This window comes from Staurois parvus, unplaced genomic scaffold (genome assembly GCF_062004578.1).
Source record: "Staurois parvus isolate SC_StPar_1 unplaced genomic scaffold, SC_StPar_1.0 ptg000132l, whole genome shotgun sequence".
Taxonomy (NCBI): domain Eukaryota; kingdom Metazoa; phylum Chordata; class Amphibia; order Anura; family Ranidae; genus Staurois; species Staurois parvus.
Genome location: NW_028317928.1, coordinates 1,520,569 through 1,537,500, shown reverse-complemented (window position 1 = coordinate 1,537,500; position 16,932 = coordinate 1,520,569). Strand labels below are relative to the sequence as shown.

At 42.8% G+C, this 16,932-nt stretch overlaps 1 protein-coding gene across 1 annotated transcript in view; it reads right to left on the bottom strand.

Annotated features, from left to right (window-relative positions):
- Window positions 1-10,558: 10,558 nt before the first annotated feature.
- LOC149466127 (uncharacterized) overlaps window positions 10,559-16,932 on the bottom strand; it is a 37,512-nt gene continuing 31,138 nt past the window's right edge. The window contains exon 5 of the mRNA XM_089672744.1: window positions 10,559-15,290. Within this exon, the coding sequence (XP_089528870.1) occupies window positions 12,856-15,290 (2,435 nt within the window). The 3' untranslated portion in view covers window positions 10,559-12,855. The remainder of the gene's footprint in view (window positions 15,291-16,932) is intronic.

Below are 16,932 nucleotides of genomic sequence, written 5' to 3'. Positions count from 1 at the left end.
TCTTGCTAAAAACTGTTTTTTATTTAAAGATAGTGATCATATAAAGCCATTTAATAGCACAGTTATTTGGCTCCTTTTTAAATCATAATAACAGAAATCACCCAAATGGCCCGGATCAAAAGTTTCCCTCCCCCGGAATATTTGGCCTTGGTACAGACACACAAGGTGACACACATGGCTTATAAATTAAAGTATAATTTCAAATATCTGTGGCTTTTTAAATTGCAGTAGTGTCTCTGTATAAATAGTCAATGAGTTTGTTAGCTCTCATGTGGATACACTGAGCAGGCTAGATACTGAGCTATGGGAAGCAGAAAAGAACTGTCAAAAGACCTGCGCAACAAGGTAATGGAGCTTTATATAGATGGAAAAGGATGTAAAAAGCCTTGAATATGCCAGTCAGCACTGTTCAATCACCCGGCAAGAAGAGGAAAATTCGAGGATCACTTGATACTAAGCCAAGGTCAGGTAGACCAAGAAAGATTGCAGCCACAACTGTCAGAATTGTTCGGGATACAAAGAAAAACCCACAGGTAATCTCAGAAGAAATACAGGCTGCTCTAGAAAAAGACAGTATGGTTGCTTCAAGGAGCACAATACGATGACACTTGAACAAAATGAGCTGCGTGGTCGAGCTGCCAGAAAGAAGCCTTTACTATGTCAATGCCACAAAAAAGCCCGGTTACAATATGCCCAACAACACCTACACACGCCTCACAGCTTCTGGCAAACTAATCTAGAGTGGCAAGACCAAAATAGAGCTTTATGGTCACAACCATAAGCATTATGTTTGGAGAGGGGTCAACAAAGTCTATAGTGGCAAGAATACCATCCACACTGTGAAGCATAGTGGTGGCTTACTGATGTTTTGGGGGTGTGGGAGCTCTAAAGGCATGGGGAATCTTGTGAAAATTGATGACAAGATAAATATAGCACATTATCAGAAAATACTGGCAGACAATTTGCATTCTTCTGCAGGACACTTATGGAATTTCCAACACAACGACCCTAAGCACGAGGCCAAGTTGACTCAAGTGGTTGCAGCAGAAAAAGGTGAATGTTCTGGAGTGGCCACCACAGTCTCCTGACGTTAATATTATCGACACACTCTGGGGAGATCTCAAACATACAGTTCATGCAAAATGACCAAAGACTTTGCATGGCCTGGAGGCATTTTGCCCAGAAGAACAGGCAGCTCTACCACCTGCAAAAATTTGGGTCCTCATAGACAACTATTACAAAAGACGGCATGCGGTCATGATCCTAAAGGGGGACACAGTATTAACTAAGGGTATGCAGACTTTTGAACAGGGCCATTTCATTGGTTTACGTGTTGCCATGTTTTGTTTTATGATTGGGCCATTCTGTTATGACCTACAGTTCAATATGAATCCCATAAGAAATAAAAGAAATGTGTTTTGCCTCCTCACTCCCATGTTCTCTTTAAAAATGGTACATACTGTATATTACCAATTCTCCAAGGGTATGCAAACTCATAAACTTCAATAGGAACAGCGATAAACACGCAACACATGCATTTTTGCCCTTGAAGAACTGTGCTCCTACCCTTAAGAACAAAAAAATCCGGAAATGTGCTTTGCTCAGATGATGCCAATTTGGCCTAAAGGGTTAGTTCACATTTACCAAAAGCCAGTCTATGCAGGTAAGGGGTGCCTGTTGATAAAAACAAACTACGCAGCTTAAGTTGGAAAATGCCCTTGGTATAGGTGTAGGCCATTTACGTACCTCCCAAAGCCTGATCAAAAAAACTCCGAGAGGGCATCATCAGTCCTGCCTTGATTGTAGGATGTTGCGAAGCCACTCCAAGCTTTTACTGCTCACTCCCACCATCACAGGAGTGAGCTCTCAAGCCTCACACGTGTCTTCTACCATCTCCTCTGTAGCAGCATCACTGAGCTCAGAGCTACTGCAACAGGGGAGAGAGAGCACATGGGTTTGAGTATTTTTGCAGGTTTTTTCCCTTTATATTTATCTGGTGATCCTGTCAGGAAAACATTTATTGTCCTTGAGGGACAACACTCGCCCCACCATAAAGGGGTATAGGGGAGAAACATGGTCACTCTAGAACAGGACTTGCAACACAGACAGGTGTGTTGCAATGCACATCTGCTAATGGAGAACATATTCATAGAAGTGTAAGCTGAGAGATAACCTCTTCAAGTCTTCTTTTGCTCCTTCATTGTCCATTCATAAGAAGATGACTAGGCTGTATTGCAGAAGTTTGAGTCATCAAGCTAGCTGTGCAAATCCCAGGAACAAATGAACAGCAATACAAATCTTGTGGAAGGTTAAACTGTTCTCACGTATTTCAACTGTGCATTTAACTGAGGTAGGCTGGAGTTCATCTTGAACGTTCTGCCATTAGAGCTGTTTGGGAGCTAAAATCCAAAATAACTCTGGAACAACTAGCTGTATTAAGAAGTCATGTACTTATCTGAATGGGGACCCCCCGTCCCTACTTTATAACCCTGTATACCTTGAGGGGTAAGTCCACTTTTGTGGCAAGAGATACATTTTATTTATATACAGTGAAGGAAATAAGTATGTGATCCCCTGCTGATTATGAATGTTTGCCCACTTACAAAGAAATGATCAGTCTAAAAATCGAATGGTAGGTGTATTGTAACACTGAGAGACAGAATAGCAAAAAATTCAAAAGAAATGTATGTCTAACAAATGATGCATGGATTTGCATGTTCAGGAGGGAATTAAGTATTTGATCCCCTATCATTCAGCAGGATTTCTGGCTACCAGGTGTCTTTCATACAGGTAACAAGCTGAGATTAGAAGCAGTCTCAAAGGGAGTGCTGCTAATCTCATTTTGTTACCTGTATAAAAGACACCTTTCCACAGGAGTAATCAAATAATCAGATTCCAAACTCTCCACCATGGCAAAGAGCTGTCCAAGGATGTCAGGGACAAAATTGTAGACCTACACAAGGCTGGACTGGGCTACCAAACTATCGCCAAGCAGCTTGGTGAGAAGGTGACAACAGTTGGCGCAATCATTCGCAAATGGAAGAAACACAAAACAACTGTCAGTCTCCCTAGGTCTGGTGCATCATGCAAGATCTCACCTCGTGGAGTGTTAATGATCATGAGAACAGTGAGGAATCATCCCAGAACTACACGTGAGGATCTTGTCAATGATCTCCAGGCAGCTGGGACCACAGTCACCAAGAAAACAATTGGTAACACACTACGCCGGCAAGGATTAAAATCCTGCAGTGCCTGCAAGGTCCCTCTGCTCAAGAGAGCACATGTCCAGGCCCGTCTGAAGTTTGCCACTGAACATCTGAATGATGCAGAGGAGGACTGGTTGAAAGTGTTGTGGTCAGATGAGACCAAAATCAAGCTCTTTGGCATCAACTCATCTCGCTGCGTTTGGAGGAGGAGGAATACTGCCTATGACCCCAAGAACACCATCCCAACTGTCAAACATGGTGGTGGGAACATTCTGCTTTGGTGGTGTGAGCCTACATCATGCATTCAAAGGAACTGTCCATGCAAGTGAAATAGGTCATTGTAAGGCTTCAAAAATAAAACAAATCCATCAGAGAGATCACAGCAACATTAGGAGTGGCCAAATCAACAATGTGACATAGTGAGTGTACAGCTTGTATAACATGTAAAATTTGCTGTCCCCTCAAAATAACTCAACACACAGCCATTAATGTCTAAACCGCTGGCAACAAAAGTGAGTACACCCCTAAGTGACAAGGTCTAAATTGGGCCCAAAGTGTCAATATTTTATGTGGCCGCTATTATTTTCCAGCACTGGCTTAACCCTCTTGGGCATGGAGTTCACCAGAGCTTCACAGGTTGCCACTGGTGTCCTCTTCCACTCCTCCATGACGACATGGAGCTGGTGGACACTAGAGACCTTGAACTCCTCCACCTTCCATTTGAGGATGTCCCAGAGATGCTCAATAAGGTTTAGGTCTGGAGACATGCTTGGCCAGACAATCTTCTTTACCCTCAGCTTCTTTAGCAAGGCAATGGTCGTCTTGGAGGTGTGTTTGGGGTCATTATTGTTGGAATATTGCCCTGGCCCAGTCTCTGAAGGGAGGGGATCATGCTCCGCTTCAGTATGTCACAGTACATGACACTGCCACCACCATGCTTGACTAGGCAAGACACTTGCCTTTGTACTCCTCACCTGGTTGCCGCCACACACGCTTGGCACCATCTGAACCAAATAAGTTTATCTAGGTGTCATCAGACCACAGGACATGCTTCCAGTAATCCATGTCCTTAGTCTGCTTGTGTTCAGCAAACTGCGGGCTTTCTTGTGCATCATCTTTAGAAGAGGCTTCCTTCTGGGATGACAGTCATGCAGACGAATATGATGCACTGTGCGGCGTTTGATCTGAGCACTGAAAGGCTGACCCCCCACCCCTTCAACCTCTACAGCAATGCTGGCAGCACTCATACGTCTATTTCCCAAAGACAACCTCTGAATATGACGCTGAACATGTGCACTCAACTCCTTTGGTCGACCATGGCAAAGCCTGTTCTAAGTGGAACCTGTCCTGTTAAACCGCTGTATGGTCTTGGCCACCGTGCTGCAGCTCACTTTCAGGGTCTTGGCAATCTTCTTATAGCCTAGGCCATCTTTATGTAGAGCAACAACTTTTTTTTTCAGATCCTCAGTTCTTTGCCATGAGGTGCCATGTTGAACTTCCAGTGACCAGAGAGAGTGAGAGCGATAACACCAAATGTAACACACCTGCTCCCCATTCACACCTGAGATCTTGTAACACTAACGAGTGACATGTTACCGGGGAGGGAAAATGGCTAATTGGGCCCAATTTGGACCTTGTCACTTAGGGGTGGACTCACTTTTGTTACCAGTGGTTTAGACATTAATGGTGGTGTGTTGAGTTCTTTTGAGTGGACAGCAAATTTACATGTTATACAAGCTGTACACTGACTACGTCACATTGTAGCAAAGTGTCACTTCTTCAGTATTAACACATTAAAACATAGAATAAAATATTTACAGAAATGTGAGGGGTGGACTCACTTCTGTGAGATACTGTGTATATATATATATATGTCCAGAATATGATGAGAATGAAGTTCCTATGCTCGAGAATGGCTCTGTGAAAGGAGAAGCTGGCCAAGGTCACTTGGATGGGGTGCCAGGTATACATGAGAACAATAACACTGTTCAACAGGTAAAAAGTTTTGGGCATAAAATTAGCTAATCTTACATAATTTTGGGGTGCTGAAAACGAAAATGACCCTAAAAAATGTTGATTGGCTCTAGTTTCCATGATATATTCACCCATCTAATGACGTAAGCCATTCAAAATTATGATGCAACTTCAGCTGCATATTGCGCAATTGATACTGGTGACCAATAGAAAATTGCATGTATACTGAGATGATGCAATATTAGCCTTTAATTGCATCACTTCACTGCATAAAAGCTGCAGTATCTGTAGCTGATTGTAGTTCGACAGCGTCTTTACATTTCGTTTTATGCTTATATAGGCTACTCAGTAATGCCTCGAACTTGTGTGAATAAAGCAGATCATTTCTGCTATATCTGCGGTGAAATAACTTTTATCTCACAAAAAAGGAGGATAACAGGAATGATTAAGAAAGCCTACAACTTGTATTTTGGCTGCAAGATAGGAGACCAGGACAAGAGCTGGGCACCACATATATGCTGCAATTCTTGTGGGACAGCACTGGAGCAATGGTTGAATGGAAAAAAGGCATCTATGCCTTTCGCTGTGCCAATGATTTGGAGAGAGCCAACAGATCATGTTAGTAATTGTTACTTTTGTATGGTGCCTCCAATTGTAAAAGGGCTAAATAAGAAGAAAAAGTTATCTGTGCACTATCCAAATATTCCATCGGCAATACGTCCAGTTCCTCATGGAGAGGGGCTACCAATTCCTAAAGCACCAGAATCCTTCGTGGTTGAGTCAAGTGAGACAGAACCTGAAGCGTGTAGTCACGTGCAGTTGTAAGAGATAGCCCTTTCCTCGAATACAAGAGAAAAGCCAAGAGAAGCAAAACCGACACAAACTGAAGACAAAACTAGTGAGAATCCTAAGTATTAAAATGATTCAACTTAGCTTATGGCTATAATTGTTCTTGGTAATCCTATGCAATATATTATGCCATTTAGGCTTTGTTATGTAGTCAATATCACTTGCTTTATATTTGTGGAAAGACATCTATCCATATAATTATTGTGCATTATGTAGTCATTACGCCTATAGTAGAAAACTTTCCGTTTACAGAAAAACTAGAGCCAATTGACAAATTTCATTGTTATATTTGAACTCAGAATGTGAAATTCATTAAGAAATGGATCCTTTTGTTTCCAAAACTGGCAAAAAATAAAAATTTGTTGAACAGTGTAATCAGTTGCATTCCAACCCTGTCAGAGTGGAGGCATTCTTTTTTGTGACACCCTGTTCAAGTGTCTAGTATTACAAAAAATGAAAGCGAGTTCAGAACAGCAGCACACCATAAAAGTTGGTGGGAATTTGGGTATAAGTGCATCAGAAACTTTGTAGATGGTGAGGGAAGCTTATGGAGAAGCTTCGCTATCATCTGCACAAGTGCACAAGGCCTTCAAGGAAGGACAAGAAGGTGTCGGAGACGAACAACGATCAGGACGCCGCTATTTAACAAAAATGGAACAGGATATGGATGCAGTGAGATCTGTTCTCAACCATGACTGATTGCTCACTATCAGAATGATTATGAGATGGGAATTACCAAGTCAATTGTTCATGAAATCGTGACTCAGGATGTGAATATGAGAAAAGAGTATGCAACACCTGTTCTAAAGAACTTTTCACCTGGTCAGAAGGAACAGTCAACTCATTTGCCAAGACCTGTTGGCCCGTTTGGGAAAAAAAGCCTGATTTTTTGAGTTGCATGATCATGGGAGAAGAATCCTGGGTGTTGGAGTATGATCCCAAGACATAGAAACAGTGCAAAATGGCACACACCCACGTCACCTCGCCTCAAGAAAGCTTGACTGAGTAAATCAAAAGTCAAATCAATGGTCATTGTTCTTTTTATTATTCATCTGGAATTGTCCATAAGGAATTGGTAACTACTGGTCAAACTGTGAATCAAAGATTTTACCTGGAAGTTCTTAGTCACTTAAGACAAAAAAAGTTTTTCATCTGCGTCTTCAGATCAGCTCAACTTGGATCATTCATCACAAAAATGCACTGAGTCACAGTGCTTTGGCAATCAAGAGTTTTTGGCTGGAAAACACATCACGGTGCTTCCCCATCCACCCCACAGTCCCAACTTGGCTCCTTGTGACTTATTCATATTCCCAAAAATGAAGGGTTTTAAAGGACACCATTTTGGTAGGGTGGATAATGTCCAAAGAGCCACTACTCAGGCTCTGAACACCATCCCACTTGAAGACTTCCAGGAATGCTATGAAGAATGGAAAAATTCAGAGACCATGTTCAATTGTAAAATTTTTCAATAAAATAATTTTTTAAATATTCTCATTACTTTCTGGACACAACTAATATATATATATATATACACACACACACACACACAAACTATATTGCCAAATGTATTGGGCCGCCTGCCTTTACATGCACAAGAACAGCATCCCAGTCTTAGTCTGTAGGGTTCAATATTGAGTTGGCCCCGCCCTTTGCAGCTATAACAGCTTCAACTCTTCTGGAAAGGCCGTCCACAAGGTTTAGGAGGGTGTCTATGGGAAGGTTGGACCATTCTTCCAGAAGAGCATTTGTGAGGTAAATCACTGATGTCGGACGAGAAGGCCTGGCTTGCAGTCTCTGCTCCAATTCATCCCAAAGATGTTCTATCCGGTTGAGGTCAGGACTCTGTGCAGGCCAGTCAAGTTCCTCCACCCCAAACTCGCTCATCCATGTCTTTATGGACCTTGCTTTGTGCACTGGTGTGTAGTCATGGTGGAACAGGAAGGGGCCATCCCCAAACTCTTACCACAAAGTTGGGAGCATGAAATTGTCAAAAATGCCCAACCCCTGAAAAACAACCCAACCCCACACCATAATCCCCCCTCCACCAAAAACGTTATACTTGGCACAATGCAGTCAGACAAGTACTGTTCCCCTGGCAACCGCAAAACCCAGACACGTCCCATCGGTTTGCCAGAGAAGTGTGATTCGTCTCTCCAGAGAACATGGCTCCACTGCTCTAGAGTCCAGTGGCAGCGTGCTTTACACCACGCTTTGCATTACACTTGGTGATGTAAGGCTTGGATGCAGCTATTTGGCCATGAAAACCCATTCCATGAAGCTCTCTACGCACTGTTGTGCTAATCTGAAGACCACACCAAGTTTGGAGGTCTTTAGCTATTGCCTCTGCAGACAGTTTGTGACTTCTGTGCACTTCAGCATGTGCTGACCCCGCTCTGTCATGTGACGTGGCCTACCACTTGGTGGCTGAGTTGCTGTTGTTCCCAGTTGCTTCCACTTTGTTATAATCCCACTAACAGTTGACCGTTGAATATTTAGTAGCAATGATGGACTTATTGCACAGGTGGCAACCTATCACGACCACTCTTGAATTCACTGAACTCCAGACAATGACCCATTCTTTCACAAATGTTTGTAAAAGCAGAGTACATGCCTAGGTGCTTCATTTTATACACCTGTGGCCATGGAGGTGATTGGAACACCTGAATCCAATGATTTGGAGGGGTGTCCTAATACGTTTGGCAATATAGTGTATATGCACACGCACACATCTCATTTCCTGCTTGGGTGAAGAACTCTGCACTAAGATACAAGTCAGATTTTAGGCATCCTCTGCAACATAAAAGCCATTTTTGGTGAGATACTCTCTAAGCGAGGGATTTTAGAGACATGGCAAAGGTGGAATAAGTGTCTGATCAGACTGAAATTGAACTTTATGGTCTTTCTACAAAGTGCTCGTTTACAAATCCAACCTGCTAGAAAAAGGCCAATCTTGCCAAAAGAATGGGAAACATTAGAAAGATCCAGCAAAGCTGATACTGACATACAGCTGCATCTACAACCAAAGGTGACTCGAGGAGGAAAGAGGGTGAAAATGTATGCCCCAACATATGTCTTTTATAGGCAGCATTTACTGAATGAGTATGATCAAAGCGGAGGGCGGAGCTTAAGTGCAAGATCTGGTGTCTCAAAGAGATAAAAGATTTTAAAAAAATGCAATGTATTGTAGCGCACATATAGTGGGTACATGTTTAGGCTTTATTTTTACCTGGTGATCCTGCCAATAACACGCTTGTTGTCCTTGAACAACAATGCTCACACACCCTAGTGTATTAGGACACATTAACTACAGGACATAACTACTGGAACCTCCCCCTGCATGTAACATAATGGCTGAGGTTCTGTAGTCCTTGGAATAATGTAGCTGATATTAGTCAGTACAGTAAGAAAGCTCAGAAAGTTACCAACTGACAAGAGCCTTGGCAGGATCAACAGGTATTTTTCACTCATCAGATATAACAATATGCTTTCAATGGTATGTTTAATGGAACAAAAGGGATCAAAGCAGAGGAGGTCAGATTTACCTTCAAGCATACTTGGAGCCTCAACATAGTCTTGTTCATGGAAAGGTTAATAGTGGTCCTACATTGGGGGGGGGGGGGGGGGGGGGAGGAAACACTGGGAGCTAACAACAAAATATCCTACAATGGACCCATATTTCTTGGTAGATTTCTTACCAATCATACCTATCCCTAAGCATCTAACCCCCCCCCCCCACTCACCAAATTAGCTACAGATAACCTAGATTTCTGCTTATAAAAGGGAAACATGAATGGCGCACAAAGTTTGGTAGACACCCCCAAGGAATATAAATATATAAAAGACCAATAATAAAGTCTCTAGGATAATAGATCCAAAAGGTCTGTAACACTTACGGCTGCTGACCCAAGAGAAGTCGATTCTGGTATATGAGACAAGGAAAGGGGGATAGCACCTTCTAAGAGAAGTTACAGGACATATTTATGGTTTAAAACAATTGGCAACTCACATGTGCAAATATAAAACTCTTCACAAAAAACAAGCTACTGGAATCCTAATCCTGTCCCTGCAGGCGGTCTCCGTGCAGTGTGGTCAGTGCTGGCGCTGAAAGGTCCCTCTGCCGCCACACTGGAACCCACCGGCCCGCCAGGTGGAAGTGACTACGTGATGGTAAGACGACAGGGCATGGCTACGTGTTTTGGAGCATGCACACTCCTCCTTCAAGTCCTTGAGTAAGGAGTGTGCAGGCTTTGAAATGCGTAGTCATGCCCGGTCATCCTCTCATGGTGATGTCGCTTCCGCCAGGCAGGTTGGTGCATTTCAGCATGGTTCTGGAGGAGGCAGAGGGACCTGTCAGTGCTGTTTGCAGGGAAATGGTTGCCAATGGTCTTTAAACTACTACACATAGAACGCACTTTTCCCCCTCTCTTTCCTGGTTTCCTGCGTATGAAACCACTTTTGGTGTGGGAGAAATGGCTGCACAAATAACGTTTAGTGTATGTAAAGCATACTAAAGTTCAAATTCAACGAAAAAAAATCCAACTTACTTTTTATTTCTTTTAAAAGCATATGATATGCACATTAAATTATCCCTGCCGCCAGTTATGGTTAGTGCACATGCACCATAGAATCAATTGCACTGCTCCTATCGATGACGTGTACTGGTGGTCAGTCCAGAACTACGCATTTCAGGTGGCCTTGTGTATGTATATATGAAAGCACAGGTGAAATCCTATTTCTGATAAGATGGTGTGGGAGGCATGACTAGAAGTTGGGGACGTGCTGACATCCAGTGGTAGTGTAGAGATTACAGGGCGTTGGCATGACCTTCACAATCCCAGTGAAGGATCGTGTACAGGCCAACAACGCTTCTGTTAGTTGCAAAGCACTGGCTTGCCATAGGTCAGCAACATGAAGCAAACTCAACAGTGGGCTTCCCTGAAAAGATCTGGAAAATTTTTTTTATATATGCTTGTGGAAAATGCAGTCTAAAGGCTGTTTTTTTAAAAAAATAAAATAACAAACATATTATACTTACTAGCTCTGTGCAATGGTATTGTGCAGAGTGGCCCCAAACCTCCTCTTCTTGGGTACCCTGCCGGCACTGCCCATTCCTCTTCAGTGTCTGCCTCTATAGTATGTGGCACCACCTCTCCCACCTCCCGATCCCTCCTTACCAGATTTGATTGACAGTAGCAAGAGCCAATGGCTCCCCCTGCTGACTGTATGTCCAATGAAGAGAGAGACAGCAGCAAACAGCATTGGATCAAGTTTTGGCTCAGGGAGGCATTTATGGGGTCTGGGGAGCAGCTAATCTTGCAGAGACTGCATTAAAGGATAAGTTCACCTTTTGTAGCATGTTACACTCATATTCAGGATGTAACATGTTACAAAAGGACTGGCCCCCGATCCCCTGTTTTGACAGGGATCTTCTACCTTCACAGCTGCCACAATTAGGAAAAAAAAACCCACAGCCATGCTGGGCTCCGCCCACATCACTCATTCGCAGTACTCTGTAAATGGGAAAACTACAAGTTCCAAAAGCCTTTGCGGCGGCTGTCGGCTTGTAGTTCTCAATGAACTACCATGGCGCTGTTGACTGCTGTGGTAGTTCATTGATTCTTCCTGTCGAACGAGGTATGAGCCGAGAGATACACTCACAGGTCTGCAGGAGTCCTTCATGGAACCAGCAATCTGTGGGGCAATGCTTTACAGGCTCCCAAAACAAAAAAAATTGGAAAAACGCACATTTTTTTACCTGCAAAAAGATGTGCATTTAATATTTTTTGTTAAAAGGTGAACTTATCCTTTAAAAAGGTAAAAAACCTTTAGCCTTTAAACGACTTTAACCTAACCCCCCAAAAATGACCCTTTCAAGGTCAACCTAGCTTCCAGGAGTAAACTTCAGGCAAATGACTACCACCATCTGAACAAATACCATGCCACCACAGCCATAAGTACCACTGTGGTGATAATTCACATCCAATACTTTGGTGCCTCCTGACTTGTTAAAATATCCAAAGCAAAAAAATAATTAAATTGAGGATACAAGAACAGATAAAATTTACGCCAAATAGTGGAGGAAATCAGCACCACTTCCAGAGCACAGCATGCTAAGCCTTTCCTGGAAGTAATGATGCTTCTAGAAATTGTGTGATGGGAGCTTCATCTTGGCAGGTAGCTGTCCTGGCAGGTTCCCATAAAGATCTCAAAGTTATCATAGCTTCTTAAGCACTAAGAAAGTGTGGATAGATGCTTTCCGACTCAGAAAGGAGGCGGGGAAGTGACAAGTAACCGTGGGATGAGAAAAAACATTCACATTCTATTGAAGTAAAACATCTAAACAATTAAAAGAATGACATTGTAGTATAATCATTTTTTTGTTACCTACAAACTATGCATGGCTTCCAATCATTGACCACCATTCCCATAGTGACATACTGTATACAACCGTATTTTGACGATAGCTAATTCTAAATAGCACAGGAACACTGATAGTTCCAAGACCTGACTATATAAAACAAAAGGTTTCTGGCCATTTTAATTCGTAATTTTCTCATAATTTCTATTGGTCTGTCCCGAGATTCCATCACGTGTGAAGTCGCTGGCTGCCAGTGGATGGATTTATCCATTTTTGGTTTTGTCCTCCACTGTTCATATGTGACAGGTCCCCTTTGAAGCAAAGTCCCTATTTTAGATTTCAAATAGACACAAAAATGACCAAAATCATTGTATCTCATGCTACATAAAACATATAACTGAAGAACATAAAACTAAGAAAGGTAATAAATAATTTTACTCTAAATCAGTTTTTTTTTTTCCTGCCAACTCAAACTTGTGAAGCTCTTCCACTATTGTGGGTTCGCCTATGTCGGACAAGGTGTGCATCACGGGTGAATCGCTTGCCACACTCCTGGCACTCATAAGGTTTTTCTCCTGTGTGAGTGGCTTGATGTCTCATGAAGTGGGAATAGAAGTTAAAACTCTTCCCGCAATCCATGCAAATAAAAGACTTCTCCTTGGAGTGGGTCTTCTGGTGTCTGGCCAGTGCCAACTGGGAGCCAAAGCTTTTGTCACACACAGGACAGTTGTAGTTGGTTTGACCAGTGTGGAGTTTCAAGTGGTGATTCAGGAGGGTGGGGTATTGGAAGGACTCACCACACTCACCACAAGTGTATGGAGTTTCTTTAGCATGGGTACGCTGGTGGCGGGAGAGGTGGGACTTTTTAGTGTAACTTTTGCCACACTGAGAACACGAGTGTGGCCTTTTCCGCCTGTGCATTTTGGTGTGACGGCTCAGAAGTTCTTGGTTCTCAAAGCATTTTCCACATTCCAAGCAGGAGTATGGTTTATTACCTGCGTGAATCTTGCGGTGCCTGACCACATGTGCCTTCCGCCTAAAGTACTTTCCGCAATCAGGGCACATGTAAGGTTTTTCTCCAGTATGAGTCCGGTAGTGATCAACAAGTTGCGAACGGCTAGGGAATTCTTTTCCACACTCTGAGCAGACACACTCATTAGCTCCTGCGTGGACTTTCAGATGGTACTTTAGAAGGCTCTGGCTGGCAAATTTCTTGCCACACTCAGGACAAGAGATTGTGGCAATGTGGCTTCCCCAGTGCAACTCCAAAAGGGCCTCAAATCGGAATGATTTGCCACATTCAGTGCAAGAGAATGGTTTTTCTCCCATGTGTACTCGCTGGTGTTTCTCTAGCTGTGACATTTCATCGTAGCATTTCCCACATTCTGAACAAGCAAAGCCAACTTTTTCTTCATATGTTGTATTTTGAGACTCCTCTTGACCATTTGTGTGTGCATGGTTCATGTTATCAGTATCTTCCACATCAGAACTAGAAGTATTTTCTTGGTGTATTTTACGGTGTTGTTCGAGAACATGCAAAGAGTGAAAACACTTACCACAGTCCGGACAGGCAAAGCCAATATTTTCCTCATAATCTGTAGATGGGTTTTGAGATGGTATCTCTTCATCGTTGTTGGATGGAGAGTTGTCCATGTTACCTGCGTGCAGGCTTTCCATATCAGAGATTGATTGGTTAACCCTGTGTATTTTGCGGTGTTGATTGAGGACGTCTAGACGGTGGAAACACTTGGCACATTCCGGACACGGAAAGAGTTGTTTGTCCCCATGAATTCGCCGATGGCGCAACATATGCGACTTCCTCCTGAAGCCCTTTCCACACTCTGAACATACAAATGGTTTTTCGCCTGTGTGAATCCTCCGATGGATCTCAAACTCTGTCTTGCATGAATACTGCTTCCCACATTCGCAGCAGATCAGAGGCTTTTTCTGATGGGACTTGGCATGATGCATCAAAAGATTGCTGTATTTGAAGCACTTGCCACATTCTGAACAAGAAAAGGGCTTCTCTGGATTGTCCGTTTCTGGTTGCGCATTGCTGGAATGTGCCAAATAATAATTGTAGGAGACCTCTTCAGTGTGTGCTCCCAGGAAAGAAGAAGCAGGAGACAGGCCTTTGTTGGCTGCATCCAATAAAACATTTTCACATGTCATGCCATCTTCAGGTTCTTCCTTGATATGAGAGGACACATACTGAACATGTGTGTTTATGCTAGTCAGCATGCCATCTGTGCTTGAAAAGTTCTCCCTGGTGGAGGGTTCTGACAGCTTTTGTATCTGGGAGTAGCGTGACAATGAAGCAATATCAGAGTTTGCCAGTTGCCTTTCTTCATATGAAGCTGGTTCCTGCTTTATGTGAGTGGGAGTATATGAACCTATTGCATGATTGGAGCCACTATTACTTTCTGTATACAATGCTGGATCACTTTCTGACCCGTGAGGCAAGTGATTCATCTGTTCCTCCTCCCCCTGCACTCCAAGGTGTTCTTCATCCCAGTCTGCTGGTTCGTCTTTGATCTTAACAGCCATAAAATCCACTTGTGTGAGCTTATCTCTGATACCGGATGTGGACATTTCATCGCTATGAACCACAGGCTTGCAGATATCCAAGCTCGAAAAATTCTCTGGAACGTAAGGTGTAAAGTTGTTAGGAATGGCCTCATAGTCAATTTGATCTGTTGGAATGTGAATGTAAATTTCAGGCAGCTTAAAGCCTTCTGTGGGTGAGGCAGTGGCTGTGACAATGGTGGGTTTTGAGCTGCTTTGGACCACTTTAAAGGAGGAGTTGTGAGGACTGACTGTGATGATGCCTCGGTCTTTACTGATGTACACAGGAACGGAAGCTTGGTGGAACACTGTAGACTCACTATTGCTCGTTGAGGAGTCTGATTGAGAGAAATAAATTAAAAAGAGTTGGAGGTCAAACAATCATACATTAGGATGAAATATAATTCAAATGTGAAAGCACCAACCCATAACATGTGCTAAAAGAAATGTTACAGTGTAAACCACACACAAAAGAAATAAATGTGTACACTCACCAGCTACTTTATTAGGTATACCTGTTAAGATGCTTGGTTACAAATTGCTAATCAGCCAATCACATGGCAGCAACTCTATGCATTTAGGCATCTAGATGTGGTGAAGACAACTTGCTGAAGCTCAAACTGAGCATCAGAATGGGAAAGAGAGGGGATTTAAGTGACTTTGAACGTGGCATGGTTGTTGGTGGGAGACGGGCTGATCTGGGTATTTCAAAAACTGCTCATCTACTGGGATTTGGACGCATAACCATCGCTAGCGTTTACAGAGAATGGTCCAAAAAAAAGACAAAATATCCAATGAGTGCAGTTGTTACATAGTTACATAGTTAGTATCCATCCAGTTCAACTATAAAAAAAAAATATAATCCTACACTTACAGTTGATCTAGAGGAAGGCAAAAAAAAATCCAGTTGTGTGGACGAAAATGCCTTGTTGAGGTCAGAGGAGAATGGGCAGACTGGTTGCTGCAACATTCAGATGGTAGGGTCAGAATTTGGTGTAAACAACATGAAAGCATGGATCCATCCTGGCTTGTATCAACGGTTCAGGCTGATGGTAGTGGTGTCATGGTGTGGTGAATCCATCCTGCCTTGTATCAACGGTTCAGGCTGGTGGTATTGGTGTCATGGTGTGGTGGATCCATCCTGCCTTGTATCAATGGTTCAGGCTGATGGTGGTGGTGTCATGGTGTGGTGGATCCATCCTACCTTGTATCAATGGTTCAGGCTGGTGGTGGTGGTGGTGGTGTAATGGTGTGGTGGATCCATCCTGCCTTGTATCAGCGGATCAGGCTGGTGGTGATGTAATGGTGTGGGGGATATTTTCTTGGCACTAGCAAGGTGCACCTACTAAAGTGGCCAGTGAGTGTATATCAATCAAGGCAACTGCCCCTTTTCGGTGTAACCAACACTTATACTTTGTAGAGAACTATTCTAAGTCAAAATAGGAAGCCAGTCAAAAAAGGAAGGCACTAGCTCTTTAAATCTATGAGCAACAAATTTATGTGCCCAAAAAAGTTTGTTTTGTGTTGTGTATAAAACTTTACAATACGTATCACATATTATTAATAGAATAGATAATGAGTGTCACATAATATTTTATCCCAACACAATTACACTCACAACAAAGTTTGAAAAAAAGTCCCAAATATCTAGCAAAAGAAAAATGGTAGAAGGTGACCAATTCTTCTTCAGAAGCAAACCCAAATGTGCTCCACTGCGTGATCAGCTGAGCTGCCAACTCACCAAATCACATCGGCCACAAAAGCAGCCAGCAAGCAGTATGGAAAAAAATCCTCTGTCTGAAGAGGTCTCTTTTCTCCATGGGGTACCAAACCACTCCGCACATGAATATTATAAATGGAAAATCCTAATCCGCTCTGGGATAAGTGAGGAAAAAGCCCAAAAACAATGTAACATAGTGCAGTATTTTATTAAAATATTGGGAAAATAAAAAGTAAGGATCGCTATGCACTCACAAGTAA